The sequence below is a fragment of the Silurus meridionalis genome, chromosome 9 (assembly GCF_014805685.1).
Source record: "Silurus meridionalis isolate SWU-2019-XX chromosome 9, ASM1480568v1, whole genome shotgun sequence".
Classification (NCBI taxonomy): Eukaryota; Metazoa; Chordata; class Actinopteri; order Siluriformes; family Siluridae; genus Silurus; species Silurus meridionalis.
The window spans coordinates 15,038,230-15,061,209 of NC_060892.1; the positions used below are offsets into that span (position 1 = coordinate 15,038,230).

The 22,980-nt window shown below is 37.7% G+C and overlaps 1 protein-coding gene across 2 annotated transcripts in view; it reads left to right on the plus strand.

Moving 5' to 3' along the window:
* sbf2 (SET binding factor 2) overlaps positions 1–22,980 on the plus strand; it is a 118,117-nt gene that overhangs the window by 90,911 nt on the left and 4,226 nt on the right. Inside the window, exons 22-36 of one of the 2 annotated variants that reach the window (XM_046857382.1) lie at positions 4,415–4,610; positions 4,786–4,913; positions 6,074–6,249; positions 6,922–7,052; positions 7,140–7,341; positions 8,365–8,561; positions 9,281–9,421; positions 10,611–10,694; positions 14,316–14,381; positions 14,956–15,134; positions 16,577–16,753; positions 17,339–17,440; positions 18,927–19,112; positions 19,979–20,105; positions 21,821–21,948. In XM_046857382.1, coding sequence (XP_046713338.1) covers positions 4,415–4,610; positions 4,786–4,913; positions 6,074–6,249; positions 6,922–7,052; positions 7,140–7,341; positions 8,365–8,561; positions 9,281–9,421; positions 10,611–10,694; positions 14,316–14,381; positions 14,956–15,134; positions 16,577–16,753; positions 17,339–17,440; positions 18,927–19,112; positions 19,979–20,105; positions 21,821–21,948 — 2,220 coding nt within the window. The remainder of the gene's footprint in view (positions 1–4,414; positions 4,611–4,785; positions 4,914–6,073; positions 6,250–6,921; positions 7,053–7,139; positions 7,342–8,364; positions 8,562–9,280; positions 9,422–10,610; positions 10,695–14,315; positions 14,382–14,955; positions 15,135–16,576; positions 16,754–17,338; positions 17,441–18,926; positions 19,113–19,978; positions 20,106–21,820; positions 21,949–22,980) is intronic. The other variant, XM_046857383.1, reaches the window with a different exon arrangement.

The window sequence follows — 22,980 nt, forward strand, 5'->3', positions numbered from 1 at the left end:
TTGTTTAGTCTCTGCCTTGGACTTGAGCACATATTTTTATTATTATTATTATGAAACTTGAGAACATACAAGACGATTCCAGGGGTATGGAAAAGAAACTAGAGTTAACTCAGTGTCACTGCGGCTACTCACTTCGTACCAGAAATAGGATTTTCGTTTGCACATTGTACTGTATAAAATATTATACAGCAGGTTTACTGGCAGTGCTATTTTGTGTATCTGTACTACACTGTCTTGTGTTGTCTTTTGTCTTGCACTAGGTTGCACATGATGCACTTTATGTGGCAAGGACACTTATGCTAGTCCTTAGCTCTGTGCGCTGTTATGTAGCTCTATGTTGTGTGGTGTGGTGTAGCTCTATGTCTCACCAGGGTTCTGCAAAAATGTTGTCTCATTTCAGTGTGTACTGCGTCAGCTATATATAGTTGAAATGACAAACGCTACTTGACTTGAAACGCCAAAGAGTCCATAGTGCTAGCATTAGCTGCTAACCAGGAAGTGGCTAACACTTCGCTACATTTTTTTTTTATGTTTTATGTCCAGCTTCAAGAATTTCTTTTAAAAGGAGAAAATCCTGACAAATGAATGAAGGCTGGAAGGAATGAAGATTTTTGTTAAAGTATGCTGAAATAAGTAGAACAGTTAAGTAGATCATATCTTTAGAAAATTTAAAATTAAACGTAAAACACACACACACACACACACACAAACACACACACAAACACACACACATACACATCTGTATTACCCAAATGGGGTCTAACAAATGTAAACTGTTAAGATAAATTTTTCCACTAATTGAATTGTATTTAATCACTTTAATTTGTGCCAACTTAATTGATTACTCAATTTAATCACTATAATAAAAAAGTGCATTGCATTAATTTTTATTTATTCTATTTTATTTGCATAAAATATATATAAACTGTTATTTAAACAAGCAGACATTTTATTTAAAATTGTTTTAAAAATTAAATCTGTTTAAATGTTGATGATCACAAATGTCAATAATAATAATAATAATAATAATAATAAACTGTTAATAAAATACGACAATTTTATGTTTTGCATTCCTTCCTCCAAAATTACTGAACCGTGATTTAAAAACCGAGGTGCGTAGCAAACCAGGAATTTTGTGTAGCGTTACACCTCTAATGCATAGATTTATTGACATCGGACAGTTGAAGCCTGACTGATTTTTTTTTATTTCTATTTTTTTATCTTTAACTGTCCAGCTTGAGTGAGCCTGTGCCCATAGGCCCAGATTCAAATTCTTGGCTTACAGGAAGGTGAACCCAATGTGGTCTTCTGCTGTTGTAGCTCAACCCTCTCAAGGTTTGATGTATTGTGCATGCTGAGATGCTTTTCCACTTACCACTGTTGTGAATAGTAATTATGAGTTACTATATCCTTCCTGGCAGCTCGAATAAATCTTGCCATTTTTCATTGACCTCTCTTATCAACGAGGTGCTTCCACCCACAGAACTGTCACTCTACATGATGTTTTTTGTTTTAAACACCATCATTCTACATATGTAGAGAATGTTGTCTGTGAAATTCCCATGAGATCAGCAATTTCTGAAATGCTCAAACCCGCCTACCTGGTACCAATATATATGTCACAATCAAAGTCACAGAGATTGAGTCAATTAACATTAACTGACCTGTATGTGTGAGTTTATGTGTGAGTTTATACATCAGGCTTCTGCAGTATGATTGACTGATTTGTTAACAGCAGAAATGAGCAGGTGTGTAGGTGTTCCTAATAAAGTGGCCGGTGAGAGAATAATAATCTTTACCGTGTCATCTTTGCTTTGTCACATATCGATATCTAATTTATTCAGACACTTTTTGTTTTAAAACTCCCTAGATTGCTGGTTTAGATTTCTGGATTTATTACATGCATGAGCGAGCATGCTGTACACTCTGAAGGGGGAAAGATTGGGCCAAGGTTGTTTTTTTTTTTTTTTTTGCAAACATTTTGCAGATCATTTAAAGTTAAGACCCAGTTCATGTTAATACATTGACAAAGATCAGTGGGAGGTCAGTAATGCAGAATGGAACACTGAAGAAATGCTATACTGTATAAACTTAGCTTGCATTTTTCCCGAATTCATTGCATTTTCTTAACTGATTTACCTTTTTTTTTGTTATCCAGATGTTTTTTTTTTTTTAATTATTTATTATTTTTTGCTTGCCAGATTTGTCTCAATGCAGTAATATCCATAGTGTGGAAGCTGGAACTGCTATAGGGTGCATGTGTTATAGGAAAAGAATAGGTGATGTGGTGTGATGAAATGATTTATAAACATATATAAAACATATATAAACCAATAAATATTGGTTATTGTCCGAAAGCAGCACATCTCTACTAATAATGAGGCAGTTGGTATTAATTCTTTGTTCTGTTTTTCTCTTTTTTAATATTTATTTTAACTTCTAGAGTTTGTCAAATTCTTGTGCATCTGACAATGTATTAAAATCACCATATAAGTTAAGTGGCATGCCAAAATGGTCAAAACACAAAATGGTTTGAAAGGCAGTGCATTCATTTAGAACAGTGATTAAACTAGCTGTAGTGTTTGCTCGCACACTGTCTAGCCATTCAGGATCGAAAGTTCAGACTGACCACGGTATAAGAATTGCATATACGTCCCACACTGTGATACGTCCCACACTAGTGATAAATCAGTGTGTAATAAATTTTTCTCGTCTGTTCTGACCTCTGCAAACTGTTAAGGGATGAAGAGAGAATGCTGGATTGGCAGAAAGTGATGTGGGTGTTGCAAGTCCAACAGGGACTCGTAGCTCGTGCGAGCTTCATGGAAGAACTTCATAATGACCTCCGTTTCCTCTGGCCTTTTCTTTGAGCGGTCAGAGGTTCTTTCAGGGTTCCTGTCTTCATAGCATTCATTTCTCCAATGTGCTCACAGAGACCCATGGAGAGTGCTGGCTCTGGCTTTGGCTTTTAAAATCCCGAGCTTTTAAAAGAGAAGGTCGTTCTTCCTGATAACCTTGAGATTGCTTACAATAGACAAAAGCCTTGTTTTACAAATTCACCCTTTGCTCTTTTGCTTGCATGTTTCTTAACGAGCTGAACGAACAAAGCCAGAGCACAGCGCGAGCCGCCAGCACCCGGCTGAACACTTCTACAGTGATCTGGAGAGTGTAAACATAACCGGTCCATTCAAATCCATTATTTACAGATCCTAATTGTTTGGCATCTACAGAGATGTCATCCAAGCAGACTAATAACAACTCGACGTTGTTTACATAGAATGAGACCATAAAGATTGAGTTGTGTTTGTTAATTTGTCATGTAAAGTTGTCATTCTTTAAAGCCCATTATGAGCCTGAACCTTTTTTTTTTTTTTTTGTAGGACATTCTGTTTGCTTTGAAACAGGGTGCAGTGTTTTCAGTGTTTTAACACTTACAGCACTGGCTTTTGAAAAAGGCATGAGCATTAGCATGTTTGAGGTGTATGATCATACAGCTACCTCACTGTTAAACCGTTGATTCAAATGCGTTTCCAACTATTAACATTTCCTTTTCTTTTGAACGTGATCAAGTTCTTAATTTCTCATCCTTTTTGAACCTTGACGATGACTCGGCAACAAATTTAGTTCTTTCTTTTGCTCTCAGTCAAGTCTCTGTAACAAGGTGACACTTAACTTACACATAAAGCTTGCAAGAGAAACACAACTTCCTTTTTTTGTTTGTCAATTACATTTTTTACAACGTAATAGGGTTTTTTACTATCCTAACAAAAAAATCCTTATTTTTTATCTTTCCATCTCTACTAAACAAATATGCATTGTGTCTTGAATTAGATATATTTGTGCTATTGTTTTATGTTTCCAGCTCTACCTGGTTTCCTATTACAGAATTTTAAATGTCTCTCATGTTCCGTTCAATCCTTCAATCCTTCCCAAAGGCGTGTGTGTCATAACCAGCCTTCTGGGTTTTTTTTTTTTTTTTTTAAATCACACTTCTGAACACAAAGTCATGGTTTATAATTTGAGACGTAACTCATGACAGCAATCGTGACGACAGAGGAAAGTCCGAGATTATCAGTTTACCATTACTGCTGCCACTCTGCATTTTTGGGGCATTACTGGTACACACCATGTCGGAAAATCATGGTATTACTGACCACAGCTTAACCAAACATTTATCCTATTTTGATTAGACCTCTCTTCAAAATGTTATGCTAGGTAGGTCATCATTTCTAGGATGATAATTGCTGTTAGTGTAATAGATTTTCAAAAGAAAAGTACACCACTTAGAGGATGTGTGAAATGTATTTATATGAAATTGGTATACATACATTGATATATTTTCACCTAAAAAATTGGGGGCTTTCAAACACCTCAATTTTTAGACAAGGTAATAATAAGTATCGTATCTCCACAGCCAAAGATACTTCTGCCCACTATGCTGCCCGGAGAGGAGTTGGTAAGCGAGGGGCTACGGGTGGTCCTAGACCCTGACGGACGTGAGGATGCTACGGGCGGACTGCTAGGAGGTCCTCACATGCTGCCTGCGGAGGGGGCACTTTTTCTCACCACCTACCGCATCATCTTCAAAGGCACTCCTCACGATCCTTTAGGTAAGAGCTGACTCTTATATCAGCCACTCTCTTATCAGTCTACTTTGTGCACTGATTATAAAAGTAGCACTGCATTCCCTTAATGACACTTGTCTTATCTTTACGCTAGTGTGCTTATCAACCTGACAGTTCTGCGTGCGTGCGTGCGTGTGTGTTTGCGCGTGTGTTTGAGTAGTTGGTGAGAAGCCTGTGATTAGAAGTTTTCCAGTGTCCACGCTGACTAAAGACAAAAAGATCACCATTCAGAATCAGCTGCATCAGAACATGCAAGAAGGTCTGCAACTTAGATCTGCATCATTCCAGGTATTACAGTCACTGAAATGCTGATTTATTTTTAATGTGTGCATCTTTTTGTTTATACAACAGACCAATAAGTCACAGTCACAAAGTTTCGGAAGGTTGAGACTGACTTTAAAAAAAGTTGAATATACCCTATAGGTATATGTCAATCATTTTAGGACACTTTTAAGAAACAAAATAGGGTTGGATGATTTCATACTTTGTCCTTATTTAGTCTTTTAGTTTATATTTGATCGTTTTAATCCCTGACCATAAGGAAGCATTCTTTTTTTTTTTCTTTTTTCCCCATGTACATTATTTCCTGACAAATAAGTACCAGGGATGAAAGCAATCCTGAATAAGTAGTATTCAACATTTCATTTTAGTGTATAAAGGCATTTTTACTCTTCTTATGATGGGTGCCAATAAACATGGAACATGGAATAATTGACAACCGTATGGACCCGTTTGCTTTGTTGCCTTTGAAGCACCAAAAGAAGTCTGCAGATTATAGAACAGCTCTGTTTAAGTAATAACGTGTAATTAGTATGGTGGTGCAATGTACTTTTTGCACTGATGTGATGCCCACATGTGTTGAGTTCTTCATATACTATAAAGATTTTATGGTTCATTCCTATCTTTTTACTAACACGTGTTGTATAAAATTGGACTGCCTTTAAAAGCGCAGGTCATTTCTTCGCCCATGTGTGGATGAGGATGTACTTGTGCTGTGCCACACTGTCTGGGATCCATTATTCCTCTTTTATTAAGCACGGCAATCCACTGGGGGTCTCTCTGTACTGTCTCGAGCAGCCCCCCGAGGACCACAGAGATAGATATGAAGGGGAAAGTGGATACACACACACAAGGTTACAGAGGCCAGCTAACCCTCCCCAATGATATTCCCTGCATATCTCAGGGGAATGAAACACGTTTCAAACCGACAGCATCCATTTAAGAGGGGTTCACATTGAAGGCCTGTTGTGCGTTTCCAAAAAAATTTCCATTGATTATTTACAGATTGCTTTTTGTCTTGCAGAGTGCTGGTTTCAGCCAAGAAATATTTTGGCAGCAAACAAACTGATAAATTTCACTAATGCAACTGTTGCTCATTGAGTAAGAGCAAGAAGAACGCCTGTGACCCAAGTGGGATTTATCATTTGCTCAAATGTGATTCATCTTAGCTAATTAAGGTGGCGTTCGATGAGGAGGTGACCTCTGAAATGGTCGAGATCTTCAGGAAGCACCTGCAGAGGATCCGATACCCACCATCCATCCATACCGCCTTCACCTTCGCAACAGGACAGTCAGCTCCACAGCTTCTCCTGCCCAAGCAGAAGGAGAGAAACACGGGTTTCCGGTCAGTCAAAGTCAAAGTTTTGTGACTAGCAGCAGTAGATTAGATTAGATTAGATCAGATTAATTTAGATTAGATCAAATCAGATTAGATTAGATAAAATTGGATCAGATCAGGTTATTTTAGATTAGATTAGACTAGAGCATTATTGAAAAACAAAGTGTCCGCATTAATATTTAATAACTAGGGGTAATTAAAGTTTACAATATTTAAAAGCACTTATTTCCAAATAAAAGACAAAAGTGTAGGTTCAGTAAAGATATCTGATTTTTTTCCCTTTCCATGACTTATTTGATAAACTTTTGGAAATAGCAAAATATGGCTTTACATGTAGAATATTTTTAAGCTAGACTATCATTGCAGGGACAAGAACCCTAAAAAACTGATGGGAAAGAAATGGGAAAGATGAATCCATGTCCAGTTCCAGTTAATTTTGTTTCCCAAAGTTTATCTAGATAAAATCTTGCCTTGTGAATTTGCGAGCCATGAAGCGTGTGTCAACAAGACAAGAAAAGGTCCCAGGCTCCTTCGTAAGAATAATAAAATGGAATTGCTGATTATTAAGTAGAAATCATTGTAGATTCTGCCTTTGTATTTTTTTAACATAGAAATATGGCTTGTTGACTTGCTACTAACTTCCTAAGAACTCTTTCTTTGTTATTGGGTTTTTGACAGCACGCTCTCCAAAACCATTGTAAAAGGAGCAAAGAGAGCAGGCAAAATCACCATGGGTCGTCAGTCCACGATGCAGAAGAAAAGCGAAAAAGGCACACGCATGACCTGGAACGAGGACGACGACATCTCAAGTGAGCTGCTTTGCTTTACTGTGGTCAGAGGAAGGTCATGGGGTCTGGTTAGAGGTCATGATGTGAAGTTATTGTTGTGCGTTATAGTATCAGACGACGGGGAGACGCCCTCCAACAGCACTCTGAAGGCCTCAGACAAGTGCACCATGGAGCAGCTGGTGGAGCGTGCCTGCTTCCGGGATTACCAGAGACTGGGTCTGGGCACCATCAATGCCAGCTCCTCACGCGGCAGAAGTGGAGAGCAGTTTCGTGTGACGCCAATCAACAGACTCTACTCTCTCTGTCGCAGGTCAGAAATCGCTCATCTTGCTTCGAATAAATGATCTCTTCTAAAACGTATTCCGTAAGAATCAGTACAATTCTAAACAGTTTTTACTACAAGGAATGAATTTTTATTTATTCTAGACCATTTTAAAGAGGTAAACAACCACAAAACTATTGTTAAAGCCCATTCCTAAAGAATTGCATGTAGTGTTATGTTTAAATAGGAAACTGTCAAAAATGGGCATAAATAAATATTTGCTCTTAATATAAATCTATGTACAGCTTCTTCCTTCTTGCTTTGTGCAATAGTGCCACTGTTTAGGGTGCAATATTTAATTTAAGTTGTGTTCTGGACTAAAAAGCACGTATTGAGCTGTTTCAGTAGCAAATGCAGGTTTCAGAGTGTTTTAAACACGGATGCATTTTCAGTTTTTAAAGCGGGTTTCTTACCTGCACTAAGGGAACATCCAACATCCGTATGCGGTCCTAATTGGGATTTAATTTTTTTAATTAATAATTGGTCTTTAAACTTAAATGGACAAATAATACAGAAGCGTTAGGTTTCATAATATATATATATATATATATATATATATATATATATATATATATATATATATATATATATATATATATATATATATATAGACTGTAAAAGAAAACAAGGCTTTTTTAATAGATGCATAATTCTTCACTGTTTTACAATAATGATATACGTTTATCTGAATATGAGACTACTTTTCTTCTGCCACTCAGTGCTGTAGTGTGCATCATGCTGCAAAAAACTGCAGATAGGTGCAGTGTTGTAGATGGATATTAGTCACTCTGCTATCATTAAACCTAAAATAATGCAGTGCAAAATAGATCTCTTGCCTACTGTAGTTTGACCTCTTACCCAGTACTGTTCAGTCAAACATTTATAAAAATAAAATTCACCGTGACTGTTCTTGTTCCGTTACGGCTGTATTCACAAGAACACTTCACTTATTAAAGGATTGACTGTTTACTGTAAACGAAACAACTGGTTTATTTTTTGTGTTTTATCCAGTTACCCCGGGCTGCTTGTGGTGCCTCAGTCGGTCCAGGACGGCAGTCTGCAGAAAGTCGCACGCTGCTACAGACATAGCAGGCTGCCTGTAATGAGTTGGAAACACCCTCGCACCAAAGCCGTGCTGATGCGCTCTGGAGGCTTCCACGGGAAAAGCGTAGTGGGATTGTTCAAGTCGCAAAACCCCTCCACAACAGGTGTTTGAATTCTCATCCTTCTCTTTGCATGTAGATTCATAATTTGATGGGTACATTATTCTCTTATTAAGCAGTTCTAGAAAATGTATGTGAGGATTGTGTCAAAACCTCAAAGGACGACCCAGAAGCTCAGCCCAGATGCTGTCACACTGGCAAGCAAAATAATTGTAAGAGTACTGACTTTCAGGCTTTTATAACATTCGTGAGCATTCCGTTGTTTATAGAGCAGTTCACAGATACATAATGGAATTATGTAAAGATTGTAAAAATTCTAACTGCCAAGTGATCTAATTTTAGCACCTACATTAGGTATTCATTACACATTCTTAAGAATTGCATAGATTCTTTTTTATAAAACAGTACTCAAAAATGTCAATAAAGTCACATCAAATCTCACAGTTGCAAGCAAACAGTGACTCCATTTGAAGGTAGTTTGAATATTAACGCATTCCCTAAATCGTTTGAGACGGTATTTGAGAATTTATTTCGCGGTTTCTTTTAAAGCCCAAGATATGACACAGAAGTCTCTGTGACTCTGAATTCACACTGGTATGTGGCCTCATTTAAAGGGAACCTACACTGGACAATCCTGACACCTTTATTAGCAGTTTGTAGACCTTATAGTCCTAAACCAAGGTATATATATATTGCTTTGTCCAATGTAAAAGTGTCTAAATGATCTCTTTCCATATTTCATTCTCACTTCTCTCTGTCTTTAGCTCCTGTCTCCTCATCCGAGTTGTCCAGTAGTTTGGAGCAGGAGAAGTACCTTCAGGCGATTCTCAGCTCTATCCCTGTCCACTTCAAATCCAACGGCAGCAGCACACTGTCTAACCGCTCCCTCGTGGGCATTTCTCCAGGTACATCACTTTCCACAACCGAGCCCTGAGCCGGAGATGCTTGTACTATTTTTTTATTTTATTTTGTTTGTCCTCTAATTCATAAGGTCTTATCTCCATGCTCCTTCCTCTGGTTGCACAAATCTGCAGAGGAACTAAAGCACAATGTGTGCACTTACATAAGAGAAACAGGACATGAAAGGGTCACCTCGAATCCATCTTAGTGCCCCGTCTCATTCAGAGAGAACAACCTGCATCCTCTGCAAAGCATCTCGCACATAATAGGTCTCGTTTATCAATCTTTTAGTATAGTCGTGTTTCAGTTACTGCTACGATAACTGGAGATAAAATGCTTTAAATAAATGCTGGAGATAAACATGTAATTATTAATGCTTTGCTTATGGGGAAAACATGAATATAATCGTTTGCTCATTTAATATTGCGGTTAACGAATATGAGAAGAAAGGGAACATTTGCAAAAGCAAATAGAAGCAGGTGTAAAGGATGTCGTTTGGACACCAGCTCATGTGTCTGAATTTCTAAAATCTTGCATCTAAACATACATGATAAAATAGACATTTTATTCTCTTTCTCTGTTAAACAAAATTTGTCAATTCTTAAAGAAAGGTCTTTTTTTTATTAGTATTTTCTTTTTAAATAGAGTGGTTTGCCCCTAGAGGCCCAATTTACCCAAAGTAGTTAGATTACCATCGTATAAAATGTCTTCAAGACTCACTTCACTCTGGCATTAGCATATGCCAGACTGTTTTCCTGGAAAAAAGAGGAGCAATCATGAAGAATGAAACTAAAATTGCCCTGCATAAAGTTTATTGTTTGCTGAGCAATTTAATAGATAAGTTCATAGGTGGGTTTTTATTTACATAGCATTCATTCTCTGAAATGTCTTACTTTCATTTCAACACTTTAGTATATATTAAGTGAAATGAGACGAATGGACGTTTCTCTTAGTTTTGGTTTCATTATTATGCCGATTCTCCAGCAGTGCGCTGCGGCCCTGCGGGTCTCCAGAAATGTTTTTTGCCTCATTACTTTCAGGATTTAATTCGCATTTGGGGCGTACTAAAATTGGAAAAGCATTCAAAACACCAGGAGGTTGTGTTCTAATGCAATGGATTTGAACATATTAGTGTGCACTACGTGCGTTTTCTGAATCAAAAATCCACTCCTGCAAATCATATGTGTTTCACAGCAACTGAAAGGAGGACAACCAAAATCCCAAAGATGGTTCCTGTCCACTTGGATATTTCTTTCACCAACAGTTTTACCAGAGGGGGTGAGTGTTGCATGATCAGCTACTTTTATTTTCTTAAAAGAATTGTAATTTTTAAAAAAAACCTTTTTGGGCTTTAATTCTAAATTGAAAGCTGATTGTGTTTTATTGATCACAGTTGGACAGCACGCACGCATGCACACACACACACACACACACACACACAACCGCACACACACCATGTTGATTTTAGCCTGCTGTGAATTATCAAGTGGCCGCTCTGCAGATGTTTGTTAGTGTGATGCTCATGAGCTAATAAGTAAAATGCTGCTATAGGAAAATAATCAACGACTCTTATACCATATAGGTTTGCCAGCAAAGTAGTTTTTGTAGGAACAGCACATGGAACTTTTACCATGACACATCCACATAACAGGAATTATTTAGACAAAATCCATCCATAAGACCTTAATACATCAAACACATTTGTTACATACAGACTGTTACAAAGCTCTGGACACTGGAGAGTTCATCCAAAAATGCATAGAAATGTTTAAAATCACCATATAAATGTTTGCACTTGTGCATTGCAACCAGAATTATTAGCAAAGCCACTGTAAGAAAGTTAAATCTACACTTTCCACAGTCTGAATAAAGAATTAAAATGCTGTGATCTAAAATAGACAAGATTTAATTCGTTTGCCATGTGTAACAGTTTTCTCAATCAGTGCTTGAGTCAATTCATCTATCGTGAAACTGGTAGTGAAAGTGAGTGACCTTGGTGCAATTTGGATTAAACACGACTGCTGCAAGTCGTGACTCAGACCTCAGCTCTTAAACTAATCCTTTCCTTTAGAGGAATGTACCATTGCTTCATCAGCAGGTGCAACCATTTAGAGCCCAATCCAAATACAGTGAGGCACTTCCAAAGTCTTGAACTTTGTAGAAATGTGGAATTGAGTCACTTAGCATGATGTCATGAAACATCAGCGTGCACCGAAGGGTGCCGAGATGTGACTGCTCAAGACAGAGAAGGAATAATAAGAAAAACAATTGAGCAGGGAGTGCAGATGGAAGGTTCAACCATCGGTTCTACTTCAGTAATAAAATTATAGAGGAACAAAGTCATAAGTGTGGTACTAGAGTTGCATTTCTTCGCATGGGCATTTTGCATTTAACCCTCATTTTCATCCATCTATTAACACTTTTGATGAATGTTAACAGTTACACTGGCTGTAACTGGCTGTTTTAGAGGAATATTCATTTTTTCCAACATAATCTCTATTCACTTTATCTGTAATGCCTGTCCGATTAGTATAGACAGAACTTTCTTTTTCTCCACTGAGAAGGAAAAAAAAGCCTTTTCAATTCAAACTCATTTTAGAAGTCAGGAAGTTGGTGAACTTTGTATAAAATATGACTATACTGTAGAAGGTAAAAGTCAACTCATTACGCTGGATGTAAAGAAATGAGAGGAAATCTAACCAAGTTTTATCATCTTTCCAAAACGCTGGATACCACAAAAGGCTTTGTGGTATCCATACACCATCAGAGCCTCACATCTCTTTCTGAGAAGGATCTCACAGTACTTAGTTACTCTCTGAACATCCCCAATATTTCATAAGTTGTTGAAAACATTCCTTTGAGCTGCTGGTCCATGTTGACATGATTGCTTCATATAATTGCTGCAGATTTGTTAAGAACATTGAACTTGATGTCACGTTCATGGAACCGGTTTGAGAAGCCTGTGTGACTTGGCACATTATCATGCTGTAATTAGATATTATAGCCACAAAATCAGCTCCAACTCTTTTAGTCATGGACTCTACAAGACCTCTGAAGGTGTGCTGCAGCTGATCTTTTAAGTTCTGTAAGTGCAAAGGGGGTTTTCCATGGGTCATACTTGCTTGTTCAGCAAATCTCACAGATTATCAATCAGATCGAGATCTGGATTGTTTCGATGTCATGTTAACACCAGTGGTGGACAGAAATAAATGTAATTGTGGATTTTGTAAATGTAGTTCTCAATTTTTTATGTAGCAAATTGTTACTGTGCTTCGTCACGTATTTCTACTTTACTAAAGTATTTCCTTTTGGGAAGACTTTTACTTTGTCACTACATTACAGTACTTACTTTGTACTCAACTACATTTTGTGAAATCGGTCGTTGCTTTTTATGTACAAGTGAATAAAAAATTAACTGGTCAAGCACGCAGCAAGCCACCAATCAGGACAGATTGCGTGCTCTGTTTTAAACTAGTTTTGATTGCCACTTGGTGGTATCTACTTACCATGATCATACAGTTCAGCATCAGTTCAACAGCAAGCAGAACATTTTGAGAGGAATAAGTGATAAAAGAAACTCCTGACTCGAACTCGCCATATTTGTGCAGTTTTTCTAATGTAGAAAAGGCGGTTTTCAGAGAGTCTTGTGACAAAAATGATAATAGGAACATTATAGCTATAATAAACCATAGTACTTTGGATACTTAAGTATCTTGAAGACAAATACTTTTGTAGTTTTACTCAAGTGAAAGTTTAAATTAAGCACTTCTACTGGAGTCATATTTTATAGTAGTGTATCTCTACTATAACTTTAGTACATGGTTTGTAGACTTAGTCCACCACTGGTCAACACCTTTGTCATTTTGCTCAACGGATTTCTAAACAATTTGTCAAAGAGTTTTTGCATTGTGACCAGGCTCATTATGCTGCTAATAAGAAGCCACTGCTATTAGAGAATAGCTTTACCTTGAGGAGCCATGCTTGGTCTGCAACATGTTCAGGTAGGCGGTACTCGTTCTGACACCATTTTATCTGCTAGCTTTAACTTTTGCAGCAACGCTTACACCAGTAGCTCGTCTCTGCGATTGGACCATTCGGGACTTTGGTCCTATGCCCATCAAAAAGCCTTGGAAGCCTTGACCCTGTCTCCACTTGTCCTTTTTCTTTCCTTTGACCACTTTTGATATCTACTAATCAAATGGTGCCTGAAAAACTCAGCTGTTTTGGAGATGCAATGACCAAGCCTCATAATTTGTCTCTTGTAAAAGTCACTTAGCTCTTTATAGCTGGAGTAGGTGATGTTTTTAAATACTGACCATGTCGTGTAGCCTCAGGTTCCTATTCTTGGCTGACAGGAATGGAAGCGTGGTCAGTGTGGTCTTCTGCTGTTGTACATTGCCACATGAATGGCTGACTGGATAATTGCACCCCAACGAGCTGGTGTCCAGATGTTTTTATTAAAGTGGCCAGTGAACGTAGAACTTTTTTTTTTTTTTTACATCTTGGATTAAATAATCCATGAAAAAATTCTTGAAAGTAATGTTTCATTAAAGGAGTTGCAAAACTGTACATAAAATCCTTTACTTTAGACTTCCAATAAAAATGAGTTTGGACTGAACAGGGTTTTGTTTGTTTGTTTGTTTGTTTGTTTGTTTGTTTGTTTGTTTATTTATTTATTTTAGTCTAATGAAGCACCACTACCCATGGAGCTCTGTAAAAAATTTGATTGGCAAGCATAATAGAAGTGTTTTTCAGTGTGTGTAGTGTTTTTATCTGATGCTATTTCTCTGTCCTTCCGTCTCTCTCTCTCTTTCTCTCTCTCTCTCTCTCTCTCGCTCTCTTGCTCTCTCTCTCTCTCTCTCTGCATTTGCATCTGCATCTGCATCTTTAATCTACCAGTTCTTGGGTACAAGGACAAACTTTTCACTCACACAAACCAAGCTAAAGGAAGACTCAACAATCAAGGTATAGTTTCTCATTAACTAATCCGCTAATCTTTTTCACAAATCTTCTTCCTAACATTTATTTCTGCCAGGTCATGGTTTACTTCCCTAACTCTGGGTTCTGTAACATCTCCAATTACGTACCACAAACCTCGCTGATGTCCTCATTTCCCCTGCATAAGCTTTACAGTAAGGGCTAGTGTTTTGGTGTGTAGGAGCAGGTCTGTGCTGACTCAAGAACAGTGTTACGCGGTCTTCTAGTTTATAATTGTCGGGACATTCCAGCTGAGGACAGCAATTTGAGTGAGCTTATGGTATTCGATGCTAAACTTGCAGGCGGGTGGGAGATTACTCAGTGCTCCAAAGGTGAACCGAATTCAGTTTATATGTACATGCAGTCTCTAAATAAGGAGTAAAATTTGAGGTTCAATTTCATCACCCTGACTGATTCTGAGGTAAAGAACACGGTACTTTAAACTTACAGTACTTCCTCTTCCTGCATTTGTCATTATAATTTGTGTGTAAAAAAAAATAAATAAATAAAAAATACCTGGTCATCCTGGTCTTATACTTCTGCATCTTTCTTTCAACGAAAGGCGTGTGGGCGAGTCTGCGCTCCAGCAACAGGTTCAGCCAACACCTCTCTGCAGTCGATGTCGGGACACGGCTGGCAGGCAAGGATCTGACGCCCCCTGCAGGATGTGAAAGCCTCCAGACGCAGCTCCTGAAGCACCAAGCTGCTCTCTACATCTTTGGAGAAAAGTCTCACCTCAGGGTATGTCTCTTAGCTAAAAGTATGTTCAATTGTGTTAGTTTTACATAAATTGTTAGTGTGATTGCATGTTTTACAGGCAGCTGTGTCAGTGTTATCGGCAAATCTTAAAATAGATAGATATCATTCCATATTTAGTTATTTAGCCATTTTTGTACACAAAGATCATATGACAAAAATATTTAAAAAACATTTTTTTAAGTGTTCTCAATGTTGAGTTCTAATAGCATTGAAGGGGATGTGATGGAAAATATTATGTTATTCTAATTTATTATGCCTAATAATATTTTTTGTCAGTATCTAATGGAAATTTATTATAATTTTATTAAGTTTAATGAGTCATAGCATTTCTTCATGCCTAAAAAAAAGAAAAGTCTGTTAAAATGGTTATTATAAGCTACAGATACCTGCAGCTGTTATCAAGCTTTATATTAGTTCCATGTATGCCACAATATTATTATGTACCATTGTGATCATACCACCATGCGTAACACAAAACATGCAGGTTCAAACGAAAAGAACAAAATTCGAATCTGCTCGTACAGATTAATCACAGTGGAAACTGTGCGCAAATATGCAAATATTTTGCTATAGATGTCACTGCAAGAAGCTCCGAGTCTGACTACGACTTTAGGATTTAGTCGGTCCCCCGTCCCAACATGATGTGTCCGTTAACACTTGTTATTTAACATTCCATAGCATTGAAGTGAATATCACCATTTTGGCCTTTAAGTGCATTTTCCAGATCATAAAAAATCTGCTTACTGAAAAGATATTAATATTTGCTGATATAAAGATCTGATTTATCAATAGGGTTCACCTATTTTGGCTAAACCTGTATTATATTTGGACCACAGAGAGAGCTTCGACTATTCTTTTGTGCACAGTGGAAAATGGATGATGGTATTTTTTGGCTTGCCGATTTCACATAAATTAATATTCGATTCGGCCATTTATGTGGATTCATAGGCAGATCTTTTTTGTATCTTTTCCTGCACTTTGAAATATAGAAGTCATTTTATTTCGTAGCAGTAATTTTTATTGCTGTAGATCTGGTTTTGTATTTTCCTTTAATTAAAGCCTGTTAAGCTATTGAGCTTGTTTCTCATCACACTGTGCAGTCTCAGTAAATTCTAGGGGGAGATTTTAATAACAGCCTTTTTTTGTTTTGTTTTGTTTTTACATCATCAATTGTGTTTCGGGTTTTCGTCTTCCTATGACATATTTCTATCAGTGGAGTGGTAAGCACTGTAGCAGTCTTCACACTCGTCGGCTCAAGACTGCGTTCTAAGGCCACCAAAGATGTCCCCCAACAATTTCTGGATTGAGATTTTAATTTTAAACCGCAAATCCGGACCAAATATTATACAATGTAAACCCGCCTTCGAACGTACATGCCGTGTCAAACCTTCTATCAGCATTAAAGCAGAGTTATGACTTTATAGGGCTTTAAGATGGACTCCATGCTGAACTGTGAGCTGGTGCCAGTTGAGTTTGCGGACACACGACAGACCAAGGCGTCCTTCAAAAAACTGCTGCGTGCGTGCGCTCCCAGTGCCACATCTACTGACTCCAACGAATCGTTCCATAAATCCCTGGAGGAGAGCGAATGGATTATGCAGGTGAGTTTCACCCACCACTGGGTTTTATTTATTTATTTGCCACTTTGGAAGATGCACATAAGGAGTGTGTGTGATTTATATACGCATTTATATGTTCACATTTATATACACAGTATTTGTTTAAAAAAACGTATATTGAAATTTGGCTCAGTGACTTATGGGATACAGGATTAACATTGAGCACACGGTGCACCACACATTTTATCTTAATGCTGCGTTTCTGCAGTATCGCACTGCCATTAGTGTGAGAATGGACCCTCTTTTGCTGCCGAGACTTTGACCCCTTTTCACAAAGCACTTCCTCTGGTTAACTTTCCCCAGGGAAATGATCCGACACAAAGATGGGAACTTAACCACGCTAAGCACCGTGCCCCTTAAAGACCTCTTGCCCTGAGAACCCCTCTTACCCTGCGTACACACAAACAATATTATCTGTGAGGCTGTTTGCCAAGCGAACTCATTCAGCTTAGTCAGCAGTGAACTGTGCCTGTACCTAGCTGACCGTGGCAGTAAATACACAGGAACAGCTAAAGTTAGAGCCTGAGATTAAACCTGGTGTTTTGCTGATGTGTTTGTGTGTCACAGCTGCACAAGCTTCTACAGCTGGCCCTCATCCTAGTAGAGCTGTTGGACAGCGGGTCCTCTGTGTTGCTGAGTCTGGAGGATGGCTGGGACATCACCACACAGGTAAGATTCCATCCTCACATTTATCAGTCGTGTTCTTATTAATAACTGACAGACCAGAGCTTCTGCACCACCTTGTGTTGAGGTTAGTATCGGACTAGACCGACCCGATCAAAGGTGTTTTTGTGTAGCTGCAGTTTAAACAATGTTTCTCACATTCTTACAGCCTGAGATCAGATGTTCCATGGATAAACGACTTCAGCCTTATTAGCCGAGGGTGGTGTGTGTCCTCAAATCTGTGTTCCCCCTGAGCTTGTAAAATGAAGCTTTGTAGAGTGGGCGCAGAGAGAATATGCCCATGCCAGATACGTGCAGGAACCAGAGCACATCTCTCTCTCTCTCTCTCTCTCTCTCTCTCTCTCTCTCTCTCTCTCTCTCTCTCTCTCTCTCTCTCATGTATCTCTTTATTGCTTTCTATTTGTCTCTTTCTCTATCTCTTTATATAATGTATCTCTCTCTCTTTCTTTTCTGTCATTCTTTCTCTCTGTCTGCTAGCAGTTTTCTTTCTGTCTGTCTCTCTTGATCTGTTTCGCTTTCTTTTCACCCACTCTATTAATCACTCTATTTATATCTGTTTCTCTGTTCTCTCTCTCTTTCTCTCTCTTTTTCTTTTTGACTACAGTAAATGTTTTACTCTGTTTTTGTTGTCCTTATCTGTAGCTCTCTGTTTGTCTTTCTCGTTCTCTATTTTCCCCATATAGTTTGCCTGTCTTTCTCAGTCTATTTCTCTCTCTCTCTCTCTCTCTCTCTCTCTCTCTCTCTCTCTCTCTCTCTCTCTCTCTCTCTCTCTCTCTGTCTGTCTGTCTCTCTTTCTGTCTCTCTCTCGCTCTCTCTCTCGCTCTCTATGGTTCCATCTTAGTCTTGTTCTGATTAAATATACTCCATATGCTCGCTCTCTCTGGCTGATAGCCTGCTTCATTTAGACGAAAGAGAACCGCATGTTCTGGATTTTTCCAGATGACACCCAGCATATCTGTCTAGGAGGAGAGGTTACAAAACAGAATTCCATACATTCCATGCATTATGTTCTCAGTGTCTAAACTGTACAAAGTAACAATTTGGCACTTTGAAGTGTAACTGCAGTTTTCCATTAGTTACTGAATGGAAGTAGAATCCAAGCAGTCTGGTTTGTTGGTACTGTTTGTGCAACACAAAAGAAATGCACAATTTATTTTACAGCAGATTAGATTAGATTCAGCATTATTGTCATTGTGCAAGGTACATGTACAGAGCCAATAAAATGCAGTTTGAAATGACTGGGGGGAAAAAAAAAATTTTGCTTTCTAAGACTAGTTACTGTTTTTAAGCAGTGCATTGGTTTTGGTATGGTGTAATATCTTTTGAATGAACAATGTTAATTTGAGTGTTTTTGTTTTTTTTTCTTCATATATATCTCTATTGTCAGATCCTGTTTGGTCTGGTTCTATTTGATTGTGCTCATGGGAGAACTGTACCTCCTGGTTATTACTCTCTTTTGTTCCTTATGCAGGTGGTGTCCCTGGTGCAGCTGCTCAGTGACCCGTTCTACCGGACATTGGAGGGCTTCCAGGTCCTAGTGGAAAAGGAATGGCTGTCATTTGGACACAAGTTTAGCCAGCGCAGTAACCTGAACCTCAGCAGCCAGGGCAGTGGCTTCACACCTATCTTCCTGCAGTTCCTTGACTGTGTACACCAGGTAAGTGCTAAGACCTATCTAGTGAGCAAATGGAAGATTGTGAAATGACCACTACAAATAGATCATTCTGCTTTGTTCTATATTGTTCAATATTGCCATTGATTCGTATCATGTTTAAATTACATTAAAGTTGGCTTAAAAGTGCAGACACAGTAACACTGATGTTAAAGGTTTTGTTTTTTTTGTTTTTTTAAATGGCAGCATATATACAGTACATCTATAAATGAGACATCATATTAATATATGTAATGCACAGAATCCAGGTATTTGAATACAGGTAAAGAAATTGCTATTCCTTCTGGCCATTATCTGTTGTCATCCCTTTTATATAATAAGGGATCCGGGATGTCAAGCTTGCTCTCTTCCGGCTAGTTTGGTTAAAGAGGAGCAATGTGAATATCTGTAAATATGCAGGAAAGGCATAAAGACTTCTCCCACACCCAGCATGGATCTCAGCACCACTCCCAGCCTCTTGCTTCATCTACACTGTTTCCCAGCGAGGGTGATGAAACCGAGGCTCGAGTGGCCAAAATGACCTGTGCAAAGAAGTATGGCAGAAAGCGTCTGAAAATAGAACTGCCTCATCTTACAAGCAGCTGTTGTTTTTGCCAACAAACACAGATGGCCCTAAATGTGAGACTTAGCGCGAAGTTGGTCCCAGCTAACAATTGGATGATGGCCCTCGTTATTGTCAGTCTTGCTACAATGTCCTTTTTTTTCCCTCCACATTCTTTATCTGGAGGATTGACAGGTTTCGCTCTGAGATCAACCTCATCTTGTCTGTAACTACTAGCTAATGTGGTCACATGTCTGATTAAATGTGACTGTCCAGAGTCTAATTCACTGTGCTGACTCTCTCATTCCAGATCCATAACCAATACCCTTTGGAATTTGAGTTTAATCAGTACTATCTGAAGTTCCTGGCATACCACTACGTCTCCAATCGCTTCAAGAACTTCCTCTTGGACTCGGACTATGAGCGCCTTGAACACGGTGTGTATTAGGGTCATAAGGTTTGTATAAAAAAAATAATAAATCTGCCAGCTGGTTCATACAAGGCATGAGGTGCACATAATCTTAATAATATAAAAGAGATTAGATATGTTATAGTAGATAGATTTGCAATTCAATGTATAAAGACAGTTATAAAGCAGCAAATTCGGTGTAAATTCCTGTTTAAGATTTAATCCCAAACACTCTGGGGAGAAATGTTATGATTTCTCAAGAAAGAAAAAGGCGCTTGTTGTGCGAAATTTATAAATGAATAAAAAGCACTAAGTGCTTCAATAAATGTAAAAAGAAATCAATCATTTTGTTGATCACACTTTCCCCCGTTGATTTGTGCTCACATTGGGCTTAATACAGCAAAAGGTGCTGAGGTAAGGATGTGATTAATGCTGAATTGGGAAATGCAATACTCGTAAAATCTCCTATGTAAAACCAGCGAGAGTACGGTGAGTGACCTTGTTTCTATGGTAATAATCAAAACCTGAGTCAGCATGCACAGATCTCCCTAAATTCCACTCTTGAGAACAGCAGGCCACCTGTTACACCAAATGAATTGATGTAAAAATTACTCAAACATTATTTCCCACTTTTTTGTTCAGATTGAGGTCATATATCATGTCTGTATAAAATTTCAGTAGCACTTCTGAATCATAGTTTCAGAACTTTAGAATAGTGCATTATTGTGTATAATATAGAGGAGAATAACTGGTGTTTTTTTTTTCTTTACTTTACTTTTTTCTTTTCTTTTTTTCCAATTCTTTACATTCGATGGTGCACAATCAAATGTCGTGTTGAAATACCCATAATACACAGTGTCATTGAAACATAAACCAATGTAGTGTAATGTAAAAAACTTTTTACTGTCTGATACTCTTAATTTCCCAGTGCTGCGAGTAGAGAGCATGGGTAGAGGAGCATATAAAACCAAATATTAACTACACTATATGACTAGGAAGTATGTAGAGAACTGATAATTTCACCTATATGTTCTTGTTTAACATTTCATTGAGATCTTTAATATAATAAACACTTTTCTGGGAAACATTTTCTGCTGTTTATCATTTTTTAATAATAATAATATGTAAATTGAAAACAAAACATTTTGAAAGTTTTTTTACATTTTTATTTTTTATTTCTTTATTTGTTTATTTATTTGTTTATTTATTTATTTATATTACATTATTTAGAATGCAAGGTGTCTCATAAGACGAGAAATATGAGATTTGTTTGTTTTAAAAGAAAAATACACCAATTCCTATTCATTCTTCTACTCTCAGATATGCCATGTCTGTAAAAATTTACTAAATAAATAAAAACCTATAATGTTTTACTTCAATAGAACACATTGTAGTGTAAAGCAGTACAAGTAATGTAAAAAAGTAATAGTAAAGTAATTGGTAGTATTTGCTGCATTGAAAGAAAACAAACCAAAAACAAAAATGAACAAAGGGCTTCTTCAGGTCTGTTTTTTAGTTTTATACATAGAACATGGTAACGGCCAGCACTTAACACTTTATACCGGTCTGTGTACCACCCAGAATGTGCCAAAGTTGCACGTGCCTGTAGTGAAGCACTTATCACGCTTGTTTTAATCTGTGTACCTGATCCCTTATCTCTCGTTTTGATCTCTCAGCTGCTTGTGTTACGCATAACAGCTTTTCTTACAAGCAGCCCTTTGTTATATTTCTCTCACTATAAAGGCACATTGTTCGAGGATAAAGGAGACAAGCAGGCCAAGAAAGGGATCTGTATCTGGGAGTGTATAAACCGAATGCATCGCAGAAGTCCGATCTTCTTCAACTACCTGTACAGCTCTTCGGAGACAGAGGTAAGGGTGAGAGGAAATTGTGTGTGTGTGTGTGTGTGTGTGTGTGTGTGTGTGTGTGTATTTACACAGACAGGCTGGTGCATGTGTGTCCTTCAGCCTTCGAGGCTTTTACCCTAGAACACTTCATCGAGAGGTTGTCTCCTCTATCCTTCCCAAACATTTCAATCACCCAAGATTACAGGCATGATTAATAGCTCTGCACTCTTGCATAAAACCATGTCTGTATTTGACCTTTGAAAATAGTAAGCTTTCTTTGTTTTGCTTGAGCTGCTGAACTTCACAAAAACAAGAGTTGTGGATGAAGTAATTACAGATGGAAATGTCTACAGTAGAACTTTATAAGGTTGTCAAACTAGTGGCCCATGGTTGTACTGCTCTGGGGCTGTTAGGACTTTAAAGGGGTTTAGAGTGTTTTTACACTTTTTCTCTAACCGCTGGCACAGTTTAGGAAAGCTGCAAAGTTCGCCCTTGTTATGTTCATGGCAAATTTCACAATATCAAACATTTTTTTTAGCTTCTAACCAGTCAGGCCACAAGTTAGTGCTCAAGCAAGAAACACAAGTTGGATTAAAAAAAAAATATCAGGGTTGTCTCAATCATGTAGATAATCTCAGGCACTGGTAATGATTTTGGCGTCCTGGACTTTTCTTCTTCAAAACACAAAAACAACTCATAAAATATTTAGATTCTATTCGCAATATAAAAATGTCAGTACCATGTTTCAGTCATGGCACTTTAAAGATGGATTTTAGGCTAGATAGTCAAATTAAATGTCAAACAAACCCTATATACAAAATAAAATAATGCTACTAATGTAAATCATTATTATCATTTGATGTTGTATATAGGGTAAGTCAACATCAAATAATGCTAATAATGTTATTTGAGATCCACTTCAAGAAAGAGTTCTTCATCCATTCTTTCCCCCAAATTAGGAGATATAGTGAGCAATGATGATTTTTGGTGCATTGTAGGATTTCCATAGGGAACAAATCTTCCAGTGCACTAGAATTAATATTTTTAGATTTGAGC